The 17,557-nt window shown below is 46.1% G+C and overlaps 1 protein-coding gene across 4 annotated transcripts in view; it reads left to right on the top strand.

Moving 5' to 3' along the window:
* The first annotated feature begins 383 nt into the window (after nucleotides 1–383).
* Nucleotides 384–17,557, top strand: part of GFPT1 (glutamine--fructose-6-phosphate transaminase 1) — a 56,682-nt gene continuing 39,508 nt past the window's right edge. For 2 of the 4 annotated variants that reach the window (XM_037886508.2, XM_043536336.1), the window contains exon 1: nucleotides 7,050–7,196. In XM_037886508.2, coding sequence (XP_037742436.1) covers nucleotides 7,190–7,196 — 7 coding nt within the window. In that variant the 5' untranslated portion in view covers nucleotides 7,050–7,189. Of the gene's footprint in view, nucleotides 941–7,049; nucleotides 7,197–13,697; nucleotides 13,834–17,557 lie in introns of those variants that run through there. The other 2 variants (XM_037886509.2, XM_037886510.2) reach the window with 2 other exon arrangements.

Genomic DNA, 17,557 nt, shown 5'->3' with positions numbered 1-17,557 from the left:
TCCTGTTTTTATCTGACTTGTCTATTTAGATAGTAAGCTCATTAGGGCAGGGATTGTTTCACTGTATGTACAGCACCCAGCACAATGGGGGCCCCTAGGTGCTACTGTAATACAAATAAATATTCTACTGCTTACCCCTGGATAAACTAGGGGTACAGAGAGGCGGTTACTTGCCCAAGTTCACGCAGCAAGTCAATAAGAGAGCTCGGCCCTGCAAATAAATCCTGATCACAGCACCCTGCTGTAACCATTGGACAACATTTCCCAATAAAGTATCCCCAGACAAAAGTAACCGAGGTCACTGTATTATTCGCTGCTTAAAAAACCTGCGTGCATATGTGGAAAAATGTATTTATGAAACACAGCTTCAACCATTTAAAAAGTAATTGATGGCTGTGGATTCATATTCTAAATTTCTGTTAGTAAGCAGTAGTATGTAAATTTAATAGTATCAAAGTGATGCTTACAAATGAATCTTCACTTAGCAAATAAAAACAAAAAAACGACACTCACCGTTAGATTTCTGTGAAAAAACGCATTGATTCATGAAACTGAATAAAACAGATGTTAGATGGCAGTATAACAATGACATTACCACCTGCATTGCAGTGGCACCTAAAGCCCAAGTCTTGGGCCAGGGCCCCATTGTGCTAGACACTGTACAAACAGAATAAAAAAAGATGGTCTTTGCCCCCGAGAGTTTACAGTGTAAGTAAATTATACATTACTATAAATCTTTAATAGTACATTCTGATTTTATGACAGCTAAAAGTTGATAACATTATCAGTTCAGATCATTGGGAATTTCACTCTGGACATTCAAAGTTCTGCATGAAAGATGTCAAGCTCCTTCAAAAGAACCCTGCTCCTGCGATTTTCCAAGAGTAGGAGTGCCAAACCCAGAAGACTGGCTTCTGAAATGGGTCTGCTACAGTCTGCCGTAAGTACAACTCCAAGTGCCGTAGCTGACAGTCACTTAAGCCATATTTTGAATTGCTGGACTTTAAAAAATCAAAGTGGTACTATGGGATAGCGCTTGGAATAAAAATATATTTAAAACACTTATGACAAATGAAAATAAGATTCTGCTAGCGAATCTCTAATACGAATATCATACATCAGTACATTTACAATTCTGCGGAAAAATTCAAGAGCTAAGGGTTGTCACTGACACCTTCGCTTGCACTTACTTTGCAGATACTTACACATTCAAAATATTCCACAAGATTAAAAAAAAAAATCCACACAAACTAAGCTAATACAGCTCTCCTCTTTTATAGACACTCAGTTACAGCTATCTAAATTCTCATCATCTTGAAACTGTTCACAGGAGATAGAATACCTGCTTTTTCACAGGATGTGATTCATTCCAAGCCTCTGGAGGAAACTAGCTTGTTATGTCTTTTTATATGGCAGTACCTCTGGAAATAGAACTTTGCATGATGTGAAGCAATCAGCAAACATAACCCTCTGTGATGGGATTCATGAAGCAGGTACTTTCAGCCCAGCAACAGGAAGAAATAGCTCAGATTACCTAACAGTCACTTATTCAAAATGTATGTGTCATCAAAGATTGCAAAAGATTAAATTGTTCTGGATTTTTTTGCGTAGCAGGTGCGTAGATGGCCATCTGAAGCTCAGGACTTTAGACAAAATTTATATGCCAAGATTACTCCGTTCAGGGTTTTACCCAGAGCACTGCAGTTAATGTTATATTTCCAAACTCTGCGTTTGTCAGACAGCTATGTAAACATTTTCGTTTGCTTTTTTTTTTTTTTTTTTGCTGGTAATACACTTGGGCCATATCTCTACTAGAAAGTTATACCACTTAAACCATACCAGTGTAGCTATTCCTGTACAGGAATAAGCTATGCTGGTATCAAACATCTTTATATTGGTATGACTGCGTACATAGTAGGTGATACATCTATTTTGGTCAAAAATCACCCCCCCTCCCCCAGCTGAAATAGTTAGACTGGTTTAAAAAGAGTGCAGAGCAGGGCTTGGAATAAGAACCAAAACCTTGTGGCCTAATTTTGGCCATTGTGGGAGAAAAGGGATGTAACCATTTCAAGAATGAGCGCACATACAGCTTGCAAAAGCAGAGTCGGCAGAAGTGGTTGAACAGGGAGAGGTGGAAACCAGCCAAAAAATTCAAGTGGCACAGCTGTACGGTGCCCCCTGGAAGCTGGCACCCACAGCAACTGCCCTGCTTGCTCTTAGAACTGATGAGGGTGACCAGTCAGTTTATAGGGACAGTCCTGATATTTGGGGCTTTTTCTTATATAGGACCTATTATCCCCCACCTCCATCCTGATTTTTCACACTTGCTATTTGGTCACCCTAGAACCGACCCTGAGTGTCATTGTATGTGTATACTGTCTTTAGGTAACCCAGTCCACAAAGTTATATGCACCATTAAGGATCTGCACAAGGGTTGGTGTATGAAGTCCATTACTAGTTCCTGGGGCGTACACACCTAGAAACATGGCCTATGTCTCCTGCCTGTTCCGTCTCAGCTTAGAATACCCTTGGCATGACATCTGTCTGTAGTTTTTCTAAAGTGCCTATGTGGGTAGCATTTTAGCAGTAAATACACTCATGATCTACTGTGGTGCTAATGAACATACAGTATGCATTTATTTGGGTGCTTTGGAGGCCTTGATTTAGTCCTGACCCTGCTCCCACTCAAGTTGACGAAACTCCCATTGACGTCACTGAAAAAAAATAAATCTAGGCACCTCTCAATTCATTGTTGCCACTGGCTCATATTAAATTCAGCAGTGAGTTTCAGCATGGGGAACTGCAAAATGCTGGGGTGGTCTTGCAGCCTAAGTCAGCATGGAACAGCAAAAAAAAACCCACAACTGTGAAAGAAAGAAGTGGATGGATTGAGTCTGTTTCACACACTGGCTGCGAAAATGTGGATGGTGGTGCTTTGAGGTTAATGGGGATGACATTAGAATCATAGAATATCAGGGTTGGAAGGGACCTCAGGAGGTCATCTAGTCCAACCCCCTGCTCAAAGCAGGACCAATCCCCAGCTAAATCATCCCAGCCAGGGCTTTGCCAAGCCTGACCTTAAAAACCTCTAAGGAAGGAGATTCCACCACCTCCCTAGGTAACCCATTCCAGTGTTTCACCGCCCTCCTAGTGAAAAAGTTGTTCCTAATATCCAACCTAAACCTCCCCCACTTCAACTTGAGACTATTACTCCTTGTTCTGTCATCTGCTGTCACTGAGAACAGCCTAGATCCATCTTCTTTGGAACCCCCTTTCAGGTAGTTGAAAGCAGCTATCAAATCCCCCCTCATTCTTCTCTTCTGCAGACTAAATAATCCCAGTTCACTCAGCCTCTCCTCATAAATCATTCATGTTTCATTGGCCAAATAGATCCTACAATGTCGATCAGTTATGAGGGGATGGAAGGAGAGTTTATTTCTATTCGTTCTCAGTTGTGCTATGATGATATATTGGTAGATTCCTCTTGCGCCCCCTCACTCCCCCCTCCGGAAACCAGTTCTTTTATTGTCAGGAACTACTCAGTCGTGCAATCTGCTCGCTCAGAATCTAGATTATTGCCTGTCAAACGGTGCACCATTTCTATTGTCCCTTAATTAGAATCTGTTAAGGTAGGATCACATGGAGTCACAGAAAAAAGTGAGTAAAATAAAAATTTAAGGTCAACACTCCACCTTTAGAAGGGGCGGGGGGGGGGGACGACTAAACAGCTTGATTTTAAATAAATACTCTACTGAAAAATCATGTTGTAAAAATGTGTAATTTATTTAGGTTACTAGTTTCACCCTACTTGATGAATGAGTATGCAATTTACTTGCTATGTATCCTGGGTGTTTACTTTTGTATTTTTCAAGTCAATTTCAACTTAGAGTTGCAAGACTGGTTTTCAAAATCAGCATGGGGTTTATTTTTTTTCAATAAAACTGTTGTCACTGGAATTTTTTAAATTGTAGGAAATTTCCTTTACTTTTGTACTTGCCAAAAGCTTGCTTTTTCAGAATTTACACATAGGGACACGTTGCCTGTCCTTTTCAAGAATGGCTTCTTCAGCTTTTTGCAATGCAGGGTCTCCATTTACTGCTGTTTAAATAGTTCTTTTGTATAGTATTTGATAGAGACTTTAATTTTTAGATGCATATTGTTTGTTCTTTTAGATGTTTAATATTTTGTCACTAGACTGGAGCTCTTCTGCCAGCAATATACGTCTTATTTTCAATTTTATCATTATTTTACAGCGTTATCTAGGGGTTAGAACAGGCGGGACTGGCAGTTAGGAATTCCAGTCACTGTGAATTCAAGCAAATTGCATAACTTTTCAGTACCTTAGTTTAACTATCTATAAAATGGGGTAATACAAATAATAAATGTCGAGGCTTAATTAATGCTTTGATGAAGCATCACCATTAACACCATCACTGACTTAAAAAAACACATACTCTTCTCTTACTGTCATAGGAGTCCTCCTACCATACTCACCTGCCACTCAGTGTGTTTGGACTTCTCTCATTCCCTGCTGTCTAGTCAAAGTTCCACCCTAGTAAAGGTGGTAAATCGGGCAGTTGGTGTTACAGCTAATTACCAAACCTGAGTTCTAAACTCCAATCCCCAGGGATTTACAATGCGCAAAGTGTGATTGGTTGCTAGGGTTGTGCCTGAGTGCACAAGAAATCTCACTGTGACTTCCGAGCAGTCACATGACTTTGTTGTTTTTTAATCATGAGTATCAAGTCCTTCATTGAGGATGGGCAGGGCCAGGTAGTCTATGAGGGGGGAGTTAGTTAACGTCTTCAACATGTTATTACTTCTGTCTCTTCTAAACATTCAGCAGTTTCATTTAGGATGAACTGATTGCTCTTATTTCTTTTATGCGTACCCCAGAATGTATTTTACTACTTTCAAATGCTGCTCAAGAGGAGGCCCATGACGGCCACAGTAGCAGACTTTGCGCGTTGTAACAAGATCCCTACCTACCTCCCAAAACTCTGTTGTCTCCTAACATAGTTACTTATGTGATTTTAGTTTATAGTATAGCATGGCCCTTAGCTGTGTTCTATAATAAAGCAAAAGCTTTGATCAGTCCTGGACTTTAATAATAATCTGACGAACATCCCCTCCCCGAATGTCCTGGTCTTGGTCCTTCCTATCCTTGATCATGTGGTGTATAATATGTCTGAAGTGTTGTCAATCCACGGTTTTTAGACTATAATTTCTTACAGGCAGGGACTGTATCTTCTTTGGTATTTGTACCGTGCTTTGCCTGGCAAGCTACACAAAGCTTTTCTTCAGCTGACCTGAAAAAAAGCTCTGTGTAGCTTGGAAGCTTGTCTCTTTCACCCACAGAAATTGGTCCAATAAAAGGTATTCCCTCACCCACCTTGTGGTTAAATAATATTCCTTTAGACACCACCTTATTATTAAACTCATTTTTTAGGTTTCATGATTCAGACCCAGAAAGTGGATGAGGCCCAATTAATATCCTGTTACTTCCTCCACACTCTCTGCCCCCATTACCTGGATGTTGGCTGTAACTGAACAGTTCTAGATACCATTAACTTGGGTTTGAATAGAGACTGGGAGTGGCTGGGTCATTACACACATTGAATATATTTCCCCATGTTAAGTATCCTCACACCTTCTTGTCAACTGTCTAAATGGGCAATCTTGACTAGCACGACAAAAGTTTTTTTTCTCCTGCTGATAATAGCTCATCTTAATTAATTAGCCTCTTACAATTTGTATGGCAACTTCCACCTTGTCTGTGTGTATATATATATATCTTCTTACTATATGTTCCATTCTATGCATCCGATGAAGTGGGCTGTAGCCCACGAAAGCTTATGCGCAAATAAATTTGTCAATCTCTCAGGTGCTACAAGTACTCCTGTTCTTTTTGCGGATACAAAGTAACACGGCTGCTACTCTGAAACCTGAATAGTTCTTGGCTTTTGTGGGGGATACTGATGCTGTTCCCTTACCATGGAGGGCATGCTTGGGCATAGCTTAGCGTGCCCACCCAGTCACAGGCGCCCACAAGGCCTGGTTAAAAATAGAGCTTTTCTTAGGTGAGGACATGCCACTTTAGTAGCGTCTAGGAGCAGACTTCTCCCATGCTGCCCTCCAAGCCTTGCCGGAAACTGCAGATGGGAGTTCGTAGCAGAGAGGTAGTCGTATTAGATTGTATCCACAAAAACAACGAGGAGGTCGGTGGCACTTTAAAGACTAACCGCTTTATTTGGGCATAAGCTTTTGTGGGTAAAAAAAAAAACCCCTTCTTCAGATGCAAGAGGGGAGTTTGGTCTCCAGTAGGCTGACCAGAGAGCAAGTGTGAAAAACGAGGACAGGGGTTGTGTTGGGGGGTGTAATAGGACCCTCTATAAGAAAAAGCCCCAACTAGCGGGCCTGTCCCTATAAAATGGTCACCCTAGTCTCCAGGCTGGTGCATGGTCAGTGCCAAGTGCGGCCCTTCCAGTGAGGCGGGAAGTGTCCTGAAACCCCACAAACTCATCTCACGGGGGGGCCAGCGGCTGGGGTCATGTTTGTTGGGGTTGGGGGGCTGGTCCTACTTTCTGCTGATGCCCCCCCTTCCTCTGCTCCCCTTGTCCTTCCCTAACCCCCCCGTTTCCCCTCCCTCCTCTGCTCCCCTTGTCCTTCCCCAACCCCCCCATTTCCCCTCCCTCCCTAACCCTTCCCTCCTCTGCTCCCCTTGTCCTTCCCCACCCCCCCATTTCCCCTCCCTCCTCTGCTCCCCTTGTCCTTCCCCACCCCCCCCCCCCCCAGTTCCCCTTCCTCCCTAACCCTTCCCTCCTCTGCTCCCCTTGTCCTTCCTCAACCCCCCCAGTACCCCTCCCTCCTTCCCTAACCCCTCCCTCCTCTGCTCCCCTTGTCCCTCTCTCCTCCCCCCTGCCCCAGGCGGATGCGGATCCGGCCCCGGCCTGCCACGTCCCAGGCGCCACGGCGGAGCTGCGGGCGGGGCCGGCCGGCGGGGCGGGGCGCGGCGCGGGCCGGGCCCAATGGCAGGGAGCGCGGGGAGCCTGCGCCCCCGGGCCCGGCCTGCTCCGCCCCCGGCCGCGGCCCCGCAGGAAGAGCGGCCCCCGCCGGCCCGCAGAGCCGAGCCGAGCCGAGCTGTCCCGTCCCGTCCCGTCCCGTCCCGTCCCGTGGCGCAGGCACCATGTGCGGTAGGGACCCCGCCGGGGGAGCGGGCGGCGGGGGGACACGGGGCGTGTGAGGGGAATATGCGGGGGGCAAGGGGTGGGGGCATACGGGGGGACGCGGGGGCTATACCAGAGGGACGTGGGGGGGCAAGGGTTGGGGGCATATGGGGGGACGCGGGGGCTATACCAGGGGGACGTGGGGGGGCAAGGGGTGGGGGCATACGGAGGGACGCGGGGACTATACCGGGGGACCTGGCGGGCAAGGGGTGGGGGCATACGGGGGGATGCGGGGGCTATACCAGGGGGACGTGGGGGGCAAGGGGTGGGGGCATACGGAGGGATATATGGGGGTATACCAGGGGGACGTGGGGGGGCAAGGGGTGGGGGCATATGGGGGGGACGTGGAGGCTATACCAGGGGGACGTGGGGGGCAAGGGGTGGGGGCATACGGGGGGACGTGGGGGCTATACCAGGGGGACGTGGGGGGGCAAGCGGTGGGGGCATACGGAGGGATATATGGGGGTATACAGGGGGATATACGGGGAGACGTGGGGGCTATACTAGGGGGACCTGGGGGGCAAGGGGTGGGGGCATACGGGGAGACGTGGGGGCTATACCAGGGGGATGTGGGGGGGGCAAGGGGTGGGGGCTATATCAGGGGGACGTGGGGGCAAGGGGTGGGGGCATACGGGGGGATGCGGGGGCTATACCAGGAGGACGTGGGGGGCAAGGGGTGGGGCATACGGAGGGATATATGGGGGGTGTGCGGGGTATACAGGGGGATATATATGGGGGTGGGGGATATACGGGGGAATGTGAGGGCTATACAGGGGGGTGTGGGGGTAAGGGGTGGGGAATGTGGTGGACATGGCAGATACTTCGGGGAGCAGTGGGTGGGGGATGTATGGGGAGCTGGGGTGCAGGGTGTGGGGGAACTCGGGGGACATGGGGGATCTAAGGCAAATTCAGGGAGAGCAAAGGTGGGGATTTCGGGGGAAATGAGTAGGGACGGAGGAGTGGAGGGTGGGGATCTGGGGAAGCTAGTAGGAGAGGGGGAAGCATGGAGAGCAGGGGATGAATGATATGGAGAAAGTACTGTGGGCAGGAGTTAGTGATAAGGAGGATAAAGGACGATATAGAGAGTTTAAGAAATAAATACGGGGGGGGGGGAGCCCAGAAATGATTAGTATAAGATGAAACAGTGCGTGTAGCCAAGAATGTGAGACTTCTTAGGAAGCTGGTGTCTAATGATAGTTGGGGGCTCTTGGGGGCAGGGCAGATATACATGATCTTTAAATGAGTATGTTACGCGCGCGCGCACACACACAGTAACTTTTTAAAATCTGGCCCTTTAATATTCATGTGCAAGTCTCCTGCTTCAGGGTATATGTTTCCTTTACATGCTTCTTTGTGGTAAAGCATGGGGTAGTGGGAGGAGTCAGGGTTGGCAACTAGATTGTGTGTTTCAGAGTAGCAGTCCTGTTAGTATGTATCCGCAAAAAGAAAAGGAGGACTTTTGGCACCTTTGAGACTAACAAATTCATTTGAGTATAAGCTTTCGTGAGCTACAGCTCACTTCATCGGATGCAAGGTAGCCTATTTCCCCTTGTTTTTTCCTACCCCCCTCCCCCCCAACGTTCTGGTTAAACTTGGATTTGTGCTGGAAATGGCCCACCTTGATTATCATGCACATTGTAGGGAGGGTGGTCATTTTGGATAAGCTATTACCAGCAGGAGAGTGAATTTGTGTGGGGGGGGCGGAGGGTGAGAAAACCTGGATTTGTGCTGGAAATGGCCCAACTTGATGATCACTTTAGATAAGCTATTACCAGCAGGATCGTGGGGTGGGAGGAGGTATTGTTTCATGGTCTCTGTGTATATAATGTCTTCTGCAGTTTCCACAGGATGCATCCGATGAAATGGGCTGTAGCTCACGAAAGCTCATGCTCAAATAAATTGGTTAGTCTCTAAGGTGCCACAAGTACTCCTTTTCTTTTTGCGAATACAGACTAACACGGCTGTTACTCTGAAACCTGTGTTTAACTTATCGCTCATGCATCCCAGTTCTCCTTGGAGTGGGGAAGGGGTCGGGGCCCTTTGGCAGTTCTTTGTGTCTGAGAGGTATAGGAAATTTCCAGTTAATCCTTGCTGGAAAGAGATTCCTTGCAAGTCTGTTGAAGGGAAATAGAACTAATAGGCAGATCATACCGGCAAATTTTTACCCTCACAATTAAAATAATCACTGGACTGTGTACATTCCCTAGTTGGACTGTGTGCGGCTAATTTCAGTATAAAAATGAAGTTGATGAATGATGCATTGACTAAATGTTCCTCACTTATTTCAAGATTGGGAGACGTGTCCATTATTTTAGAGATGACCGTAAATACATGTACAGTAGTTTCCTCCCAGATCAGAAATTATTTTACCATCTCTAACTTTAAATGACTTTGTATAGCATTTCATGACAACAATGCTTTCCCAAAGTATGAAAAGGCTGAGACCTTAAGTATCTAAGCGTTAGTTGCGGAACAACAAGCACGTGCACAAGAGGACTACATCCTATGGCCATTTGTTGGTTTTGTCGATATCTGACTCAGCGGCAGGTTGCACGAAGGGTGATGCTACTTTTGTCCTCTGTCTTGTCTGGGGCTGTCAGGTGGGATTTTAAAAAGCTAGAAGCACGGTGAAAGTCAGTGGAACTGAATGCATCCGATGAAGTGAGCTGTAGCTCACGAAAGCTTATGCTCAAATAAATTTGTTAGTCTCTAAGGTGCCACAAGTACTCCTTTTTGTTTAGTGGAACTAGGGTTTTGAAAAGCACCTAAGGTCTGGTCCAAACACACGGTTGCACAGGTTTTAGCTAAAAGTTTGATTTTTTTAAACTGGTGCAAACCCATGGGTGGATTCTCTAGAATAGGTTTGCCACACTGGTTTGCACCAGCTCAGCTAAACTAGTTTCTGTTCTTGTCTGGTGTGTAGACAAGACTTAGGGTGTTTCTACCCTACATTGTAAATCCAGGTCTGTGAGACTGGGCATATGGACTCAGTGCTTCCGAGTCCACACTTGAGTGTTCGCACCGCGTTGTAAACCTGAGTTTACAGTTGCTGGACCTGCGTCTCTCAGCCATGCTAACATGTCCACGCTGCAGCAGACCTTCTGATAGGGTCTGCGTCTTGGGCTGCGTCCACATGGCAAAACGACAGGCCTTGAATGACTCGGGCTCTGACCCACTCACCTAGAAGGATCCTAGGACCCTGGTTCTGATTGTGTCCTGACCCGAGTCAGACTGATTTGTGTGTGGACAGAACAGGGCTTGAGTCAGAGGCTGGGCTTAGAGTGCAGTATAGACATGGGCTTAGAGTACAAGTCATTCCCTGCACCCCCACCCTCATTTGCTATGGAGCTGTCGAAACTCATCTCCAGTTGGCCCTGAATGCCAGCCTCCACTGCCCACTTGTTACATTTGAAAACAAAGACCTTCAAGCTTTCTCCCATGCTGTCCTGTAGGCTTGTGAGGCGCTTTCCGTAAACATCTGCAAAGCTAGCTCATTATCCACTTTGAAATGCCTCCTCGAAACTCTCCTTGGCCATGATGCCTACAAAACATCGGAGAACAGTTAGGAAGCTTGTGTGCTGATATTACTGCCCTCTATGATGATCGGTGTTGTCTCATTGTTTACTTTTGTTCCCCCATCCGTCTGTATCAATCTCTTGTCTTATACTTTGATTGTAAGTTCCTTGGGGGCATGGATTGTCTTTTTGATCTATGTTCCTATAGTGCCTAGTACAATATGGTCTCGTTCTATACCTATGGCTTCTAGGTGCTATGGTTACAGCCCAGTGCAGATACAAATTTATGTCCGCGGATATAAATCAGTATCCACGGAACTGCAGGGCTCTCCCGGGAACCGCAGTGGTGAAAGGAGCAGAACGTGGGGCTGCTGCTTCCGGGAGCCAGCATCTCGCCCTGGACCGACTCCAGACAGGAAACTCAGACAGCTGCGTGGAAGGGCTGGGGTCGGTACAGCCTTGCCAGAGGAGTTGCCGGCTCCTGGGAGCGACGGCCCCATATTCTGCTCCTTTCGCTGCTGTTATACGCGGATATCCACATCCACTGATATAAATTTGTATCCGCACAGGGCTCTAGCTATGGTAATATGAATAATAAGTCAATGGGGCTTGTGCTCTTAAGGCACTTAGACACTTTTCAAAATCCCATCTGTAATCAGATTTCCCTTATCAATGAGATGATATTTGGGAACATCTTTCTTGCCCTGGCCCCCATAGTTTGGACACCGGAGTAGAAAAAAGTCCCTCTGTTCCAATTTTTCTTTCGTCACATTAGTTTCAGAGTTGCGTCTCTCTGGAGATTGATGCTGTATTTTTTGCTTTTTGGTTTCCACCTTTTAGTTTTTCTACATCTTTATTTTTAAATTAAATCCTGTTATTGAACTAAATTAGCTTTTATATATTTTATATCTGCTTTGCACGCCTTCACAATTTCTTCATCCTGCTTGGGAATAGAGAATTTTGAATTTTTCATGAAGTGTTATCACAAAGGTTGCTATGTAGCTTAGAGGGGGAGTATAAGGGGTATGAAGGGCTGTAGTCAGTAATGTGTGTTCCATCTTACATTATGCTAATTTTGTCTCAAAGTGGAAAGTGGGACAATGCTAAGAATAGAATAGACAATTATTACTATAAATGGCTTGCTGCAAGCATGCTGCCAGTTTTGGTGCAGTGGGAGTCTCTCCCCTGGGAAATCCAGCCTTTGAGATGTGCAGTATTCTGCTATTTATTTTTTAAAATTGTGGTGACCCTGAAAATTCTTTGGGTCAGTGTTTAGTGTGTGCCCTTTGGATCTGGATACCTGCACAAATATTTCCCCCCTGTTTCAATACAAGCAAAACTGTTCCTGGATGTTGGAATGTCTTGTTCAGTAATGTGAAAGGTGTCAGAGCTTTGGCAGTACCAGTGTGTTTGCATCTTGTTCCTGGTGAAGCAGAGAGATTTCCTGTCCGAAGAATCGAAAACAGAGTACAAAAGAAGCATTAGCGTAGTTGTGTTTGGGTTATGATGTAATGTAAAAATATAAGCAGAGTAGGATCTTCTCCCTCCCTTGCTGCAAACGTTGAAGCAAAGATCGGAGGCAAGCTAGCTGTGAGAAAGCTATGTTGAATTCCAAAAGAAACAGTTAAATTATAGATTATCATCATAGCCAGAATTAAAGGTTGAATGCCCCCATTCAACCCCCCTGTTCCCTGCCCTCCGACCGCCCCAACCCCTATCCACACACCTGCCCCGCTATCCAACCCCTCCTGCCCCCTTACCATGCTGCCTGGAGCACCGGTGGCTCAGGGCGCTACAGCTGCACGGCCCGGCTGGAGCCAGCCACGCCACCGTGCAGCACAGAGCACCGGGTCAGGCCGCGGCTCTGCAGCTGCATTGCCCGGCAAGTGCTCCATCAGCACAGTGAGCTGAGGCTTTGGGGGAGGGGGAAAATCAGGGGAGGGGCCGGGGGCTTAGGGGCCAGGCAGGAGGGTCCCGCAGGCTGTAGTTTGCCCACCTGTGGTTTAGAAGGCATTCTTATATTAGCAGAATGTAAATAAGAACCTAAATAGATCATAACAGTTGCTGTTAACTTTACATTCACCCTATTAGCTCTGCTCTCTTGGCAATAGTGGTCCTGAAATCTGAATGCATGGATGACTTAAAGTTCAAATACCTGAAGGCAAGTACTTTATCAGGAAATCTGAACCTGTTTGGTTGCACCCATAGCAAATGATCCAGCCTTTGTAATGCTATTCCCTTCTTGCCTGGGGCAAGTAAGATTTATTTTTGTTTGTTTTTTTGTTTTGGGCAAATATAATATTTTATTCATCACAATCATCATGGCAAGGGGCAGATGTGTGGATTTGGTGGTTGGGCTGGTAAGGTTTGGTTATACAAGGCTTCTGTAATGCAGTATTCACAGGGCAAATCAGTTTGCTGGCTGTAATCCGGATGGATGAAGTGAGTCTGTGGTGTGGATGCCCTTAACCAGTTCAGACTGACCTCAGAAATAGTTTGAAAACAGGTTTTGTAAAATGATCCAGCCTAATAGTCTGTAAATAATCAAACCAGTGAGATACTATAGCTGGACTTTTTTTTTTTTTAAAGGCTGAATAATTTTAGGTCTAATATTTGTAGTTATTCAGGATGTAATCTATCTGATGATTGCTGCAAGAGTCAGGAAGGAGGGGTTTTTTTTTTTTCATCCCATTAACACCATTGCACAACTAGTTAGGTGCTTTTCTCTGAGGCATCAGCTAATGGCAACTACTTGAGGTAGGATGCTAGATTTGATGGAACAGTAATCTCCTTTAATTTGGAAAAATCATGTCTTTCATATATAAGGACACTTAGGTGTATTTGAGCAGTAAAGAAGCCATCCGGTGCACAAGTATTGTTCCTCCACAAAATGGATGTTTTTCCTGCTCTCTTTCTTAGGTACTTTGAAAAGCTGATGATGTAAAAGTAAGCTAACTATCCTATCTGTAGGCTGCAGCCAAAATAACAATCATCTGCTCGTTTCTGCCCATCAGTTGAGTATCGCTGCACAGAGTTAGCATCTTCTCGTCACTCAGTGGTTCACAGAATTTTCCAGTTGAAACCAGCAGGTAAATGACAGGGATCCAATCCTGCAGGATGTGGAGCACCCGCTGCTCCCAGTGGAGTAAATAGAAATTCGGGGTGATTGGCATCTCACAGACTTGTGCATTGGTTAAAGAAACATAGAAATATAGGGCTGGAAGGGATGTCAAGAAACCAACAAGTCCATCTCCCTGTGCTGAGGTAGGATTAAGTTATACCTACCTTATGTACTACTTTTCTTTTGGTGCCTAGGTTTCGTGGTTAATATTAGAACATGTTTTGGCATTTGGTTTCTCCATCAGTTTCATTTGTAGAGAAGTCCTTGCTTCCTTCCCCTCTCCCAGTTTGTAAGGTGTTTTTATTTAACCAGAAAAGGAGCACTTGTGACACCTTAGAGACTAACAAATTTATTTGAGCATAAGCTTTCGTGAGCTAGTGAGCTGTAGCTCACGAAAGCTTATGCTCAAATAAATTTGTTAGTCTCTAAGGTGCCACAAGTACTTTTCTTTTTGCGAATACAGACTAACACGGCTACTACTCTGAAACCTTTATTTAACCAGGTGTTTGTTTGATCTAATTTAGGCCCTGTTCTTGCAACAAATTCTGCACAGACAGAGCTCGTTCCAAGATCAAGACCTTAATCATTATCATTAGGACAAAGGAGTCCTTTAGTGTTAGTGCATGGATGAACTGGTAGGATAGTAGGAATTACTCTAAAAATATAACAGGTTTCAGAGTAGCAGCCGTGTTAGTCTGTTTTCGCAAAAAGAAAAGGAGTACTTGTGGCACCTTAGAGACTAACCAATTTATTTGAGCATAAGCTTTCGTGAGCTACAGCTGATTAAGTGAGCTGTAGCTCACGAAAGCTTATGCTCAAATAAATTGGTTAGTCTCTAAGGTGCCACAGGTACTCCTTTTCTTTTTTCTAAAAATATAAGGCACCCTTACAGCATGGTACAAATATACAGTAAATTAACATTGCCTAAGAGCAGGGTAAACTCAATTTACCTTAGGGCCAGTGCCAGTCCTCAAATCCTCCCAGCAGGCCAATAATGTCACTCATGCTGCCCAGAACTGCCCTCCCCCCCAACAGCTCCCCCACCTACCTAAGGCTCTGGGAGTTTGGGTCCGGGAGGAGGACTGGGGTAGGGGATTGGGGTGCAGGCTCTGGGAGGCAGTTTGGGTGCAGAAGAGGTGAGAGGTTGGGCTCGGGGAGGGACTTTGGGTGGGAGATGGGGTCTGGGGTGCAGGCTCTGCGATGGAATTTGGGTGCTGGGTGCAGGCTCTGTGCTGGGGGTGCAGGGGGGAGGGGTGCAGGCTCTGGGAGGGAGTTTGGGGGCAGGAGGGTGTGTGTGGGAAACGGGTGGGGGTGCAGGCTCTGGGAGGGAGTTTAGGAGTAGGAGGGGGTGCGGGGAGGGTGTGCAGGCTCTGGGAGGGAGTTTGGGGGCGGGAGGGGTGTGTGGGAAAGGGTTTGGGGTGCAGGCTCTGGGAGGGGGTCGGGCAGTGTGGCGCTTACGTGGGGCTCCAAGGTGGGGCGGGCCGGGGGCCTCCGTGCACTGCTGCCCCCATGCACTGCCCCCGCAGCTTCCCATTGGCTGCAGGGGCGCTCGGGGCAGGAGCAGCGCGCAGAGGCACAGCCCCGCCACGCCGTGGGGCTGGCAGATGCTGCTCAGTTCCGCTGTGCTGCCAGGGCCCCGGGCCATTATAAATCGCTGGTGCGGGGTGGGGGGGGGGGAGGCGGCAAGGCAGAGAACCGGCCTCAAAACTGCTGGAGCCCCGCGGGCCATATTGGGGAGGTTCACAGGCCGCAGATGGGCCGCGAGTTTGAGACCCCTGCCTTAGAGCTTGTGTACGCACAAAGTCATTCAAGAACAGTTGTTCCTGAATAACTCCATGTGTTGACGCTCTTATTGTAGAACAAGAGTGCCTTGTTCCTGTTTAGCTTAACCCAAGTGAGTTAAGTCCTGTTCCAGAATAACTTCTTGTGTAGACAGTCCCTAATACTGTGATTACTTGCAGTAGCAATAATGGTTTACGTTGTGAGCTGTCTGAGGCAGGGACATTTCATTTTGTGTTTGTACAAGTGCTTAGCATGTTGCTGCCGCTATTAGAAATAAATAAAGCTTCTGTTGGATCTCAGCACGTTAAGCTTCACAGCAGCCGTTTTATAGACTAAGTTTACCCATCACAGAGAAATCAAGTGCCTTGCTCAAGTCATGCAGTGCTAAGCAAGGCATAGAACTCAAAAGTCCCTTGCTCTAACTGCTAGTCAATAGTAGGAGACTTGAATTCTCTGGTAACAGCTCTGCAGTAAATAATTTGTTCCAACTTCCTCTAAGTCAAATTAGTGCTTGTCTTTTATTTCAGAACAAATGTGGACTCCGTTTATTAGACTAGATTTCGAAGGGCTTGTTTACAATGGCAATTTACAGCGCTGCAACTTTCTCGCTCAGGGATGTGAAAAAACACCCCCCTGAGTGCAGCAAGTTTCAGTGCTATAAAGCACCAGTGTAGCTAGAAAGCATCCAGTGCCCCAGTGCTGGATCCGCGCCCCTCGTGGAGGTGGTTTTTTTAGAGCGCTGGGAGATCTACCTTGATAGTAATCCTAGCCAGAAATTAGTCCCTTTCCTAATACTTTTTTTTGGTTGAAAATTGCAGTACTATCATAGTAATTGCCTGGGGAGAAATGATGCATACATTAATCAGGCTTAATTGTTTTTTATTGCTTTATGATGCTGGAGTCACCTACTTATTAATGCTAGCGATCATCTCAGGAAATCATGTAGATGCATTTTTAATGTGCCTGCAAGGATCTGTTGGAAAAATACCTGGAAGATGCTACCTTAAGGAATGCTGTGAAGTTGGATGATTTTATTTTTTAATCCCAGTATTCTTGGCAGTGTTCTTTTTGATTATGAATAGGAGGAGGAAAAGAGCTTGGTTTCAGGCAACATAATTTGTCATTCTGAATCGAATGCAATGATTAACTCCCTTGTGATGTTTCATTCTTGTTTCCTTGTTACACCATAGTTTGTCCTGTCAGAGTGAGCTAATGATCTCAAAAGAAGTCTGTTTGTTTGTATGATACCCTTGCCAACACAGCCTAGCCATTAATAATGCCAACAGCTACAGTGTGCACTGACAAAGATGTTGCAGTGTATAGTTAGGTGGGTGCCACAAAGAAGCATTTCTCTGTCTCAGGACTGGCGTACTAGAAACCTGTACTAAGCGCATGTCTAGCAGAGAAAGGTCTAACAAGATCCAAATGCTAGAAGTTGAAGCTAGATAATTTCAGACAGGAAATAAGGCGTATGTTTTTCACACTGAGAGTAATTAGAACAGTTTACCAAGGATCATGGTGGAGTCTCCATCATTGACCATTTTTAAATGAAGATTGGATTTTTTAAAACAAGATATGTATGCTCTAAGAATGATTTTGGGGGAGATCTCTGCCCTCTGACCTAAACTTGCATGGTCACAATGGTCCCCTCTAGCCATTGGAATATATAAATCAGTGCAGTTTGCTTGGCAGGTTCCCAGGGGACAGTGGGAACCCCAAAAGTTGAGAGTTTCAGGGCTTCCAGGCTCTTGGCTCCCCGGCCTGGCACCAGGGTAGAGCCAGCAGGAAACCAGGCAGGTGGGGTGGAACCTGTCTGGTTTCCCTTGGAATTGCTTGGAAATTGACATGTCCCCGGGGAATCTTTAGATTTCAACAAAATTAGCATTTTCTGACAAAAGAATACACTCCTT

This window comes from Chelonia mydas, chromosome 26, assembly GCF_015237465.2.
Source record: "Chelonia mydas isolate rCheMyd1 chromosome 26, rCheMyd1.pri.v2, whole genome shotgun sequence".
Lineage (NCBI taxonomy): Eukaryota > Metazoa > Chordata > Testudines > Cheloniidae > Chelonia > Chelonia mydas.
Note: the sequence above shows the minus strand (reverse complement) of the source record. Positions and strands in the feature narration are given on the sequence as shown.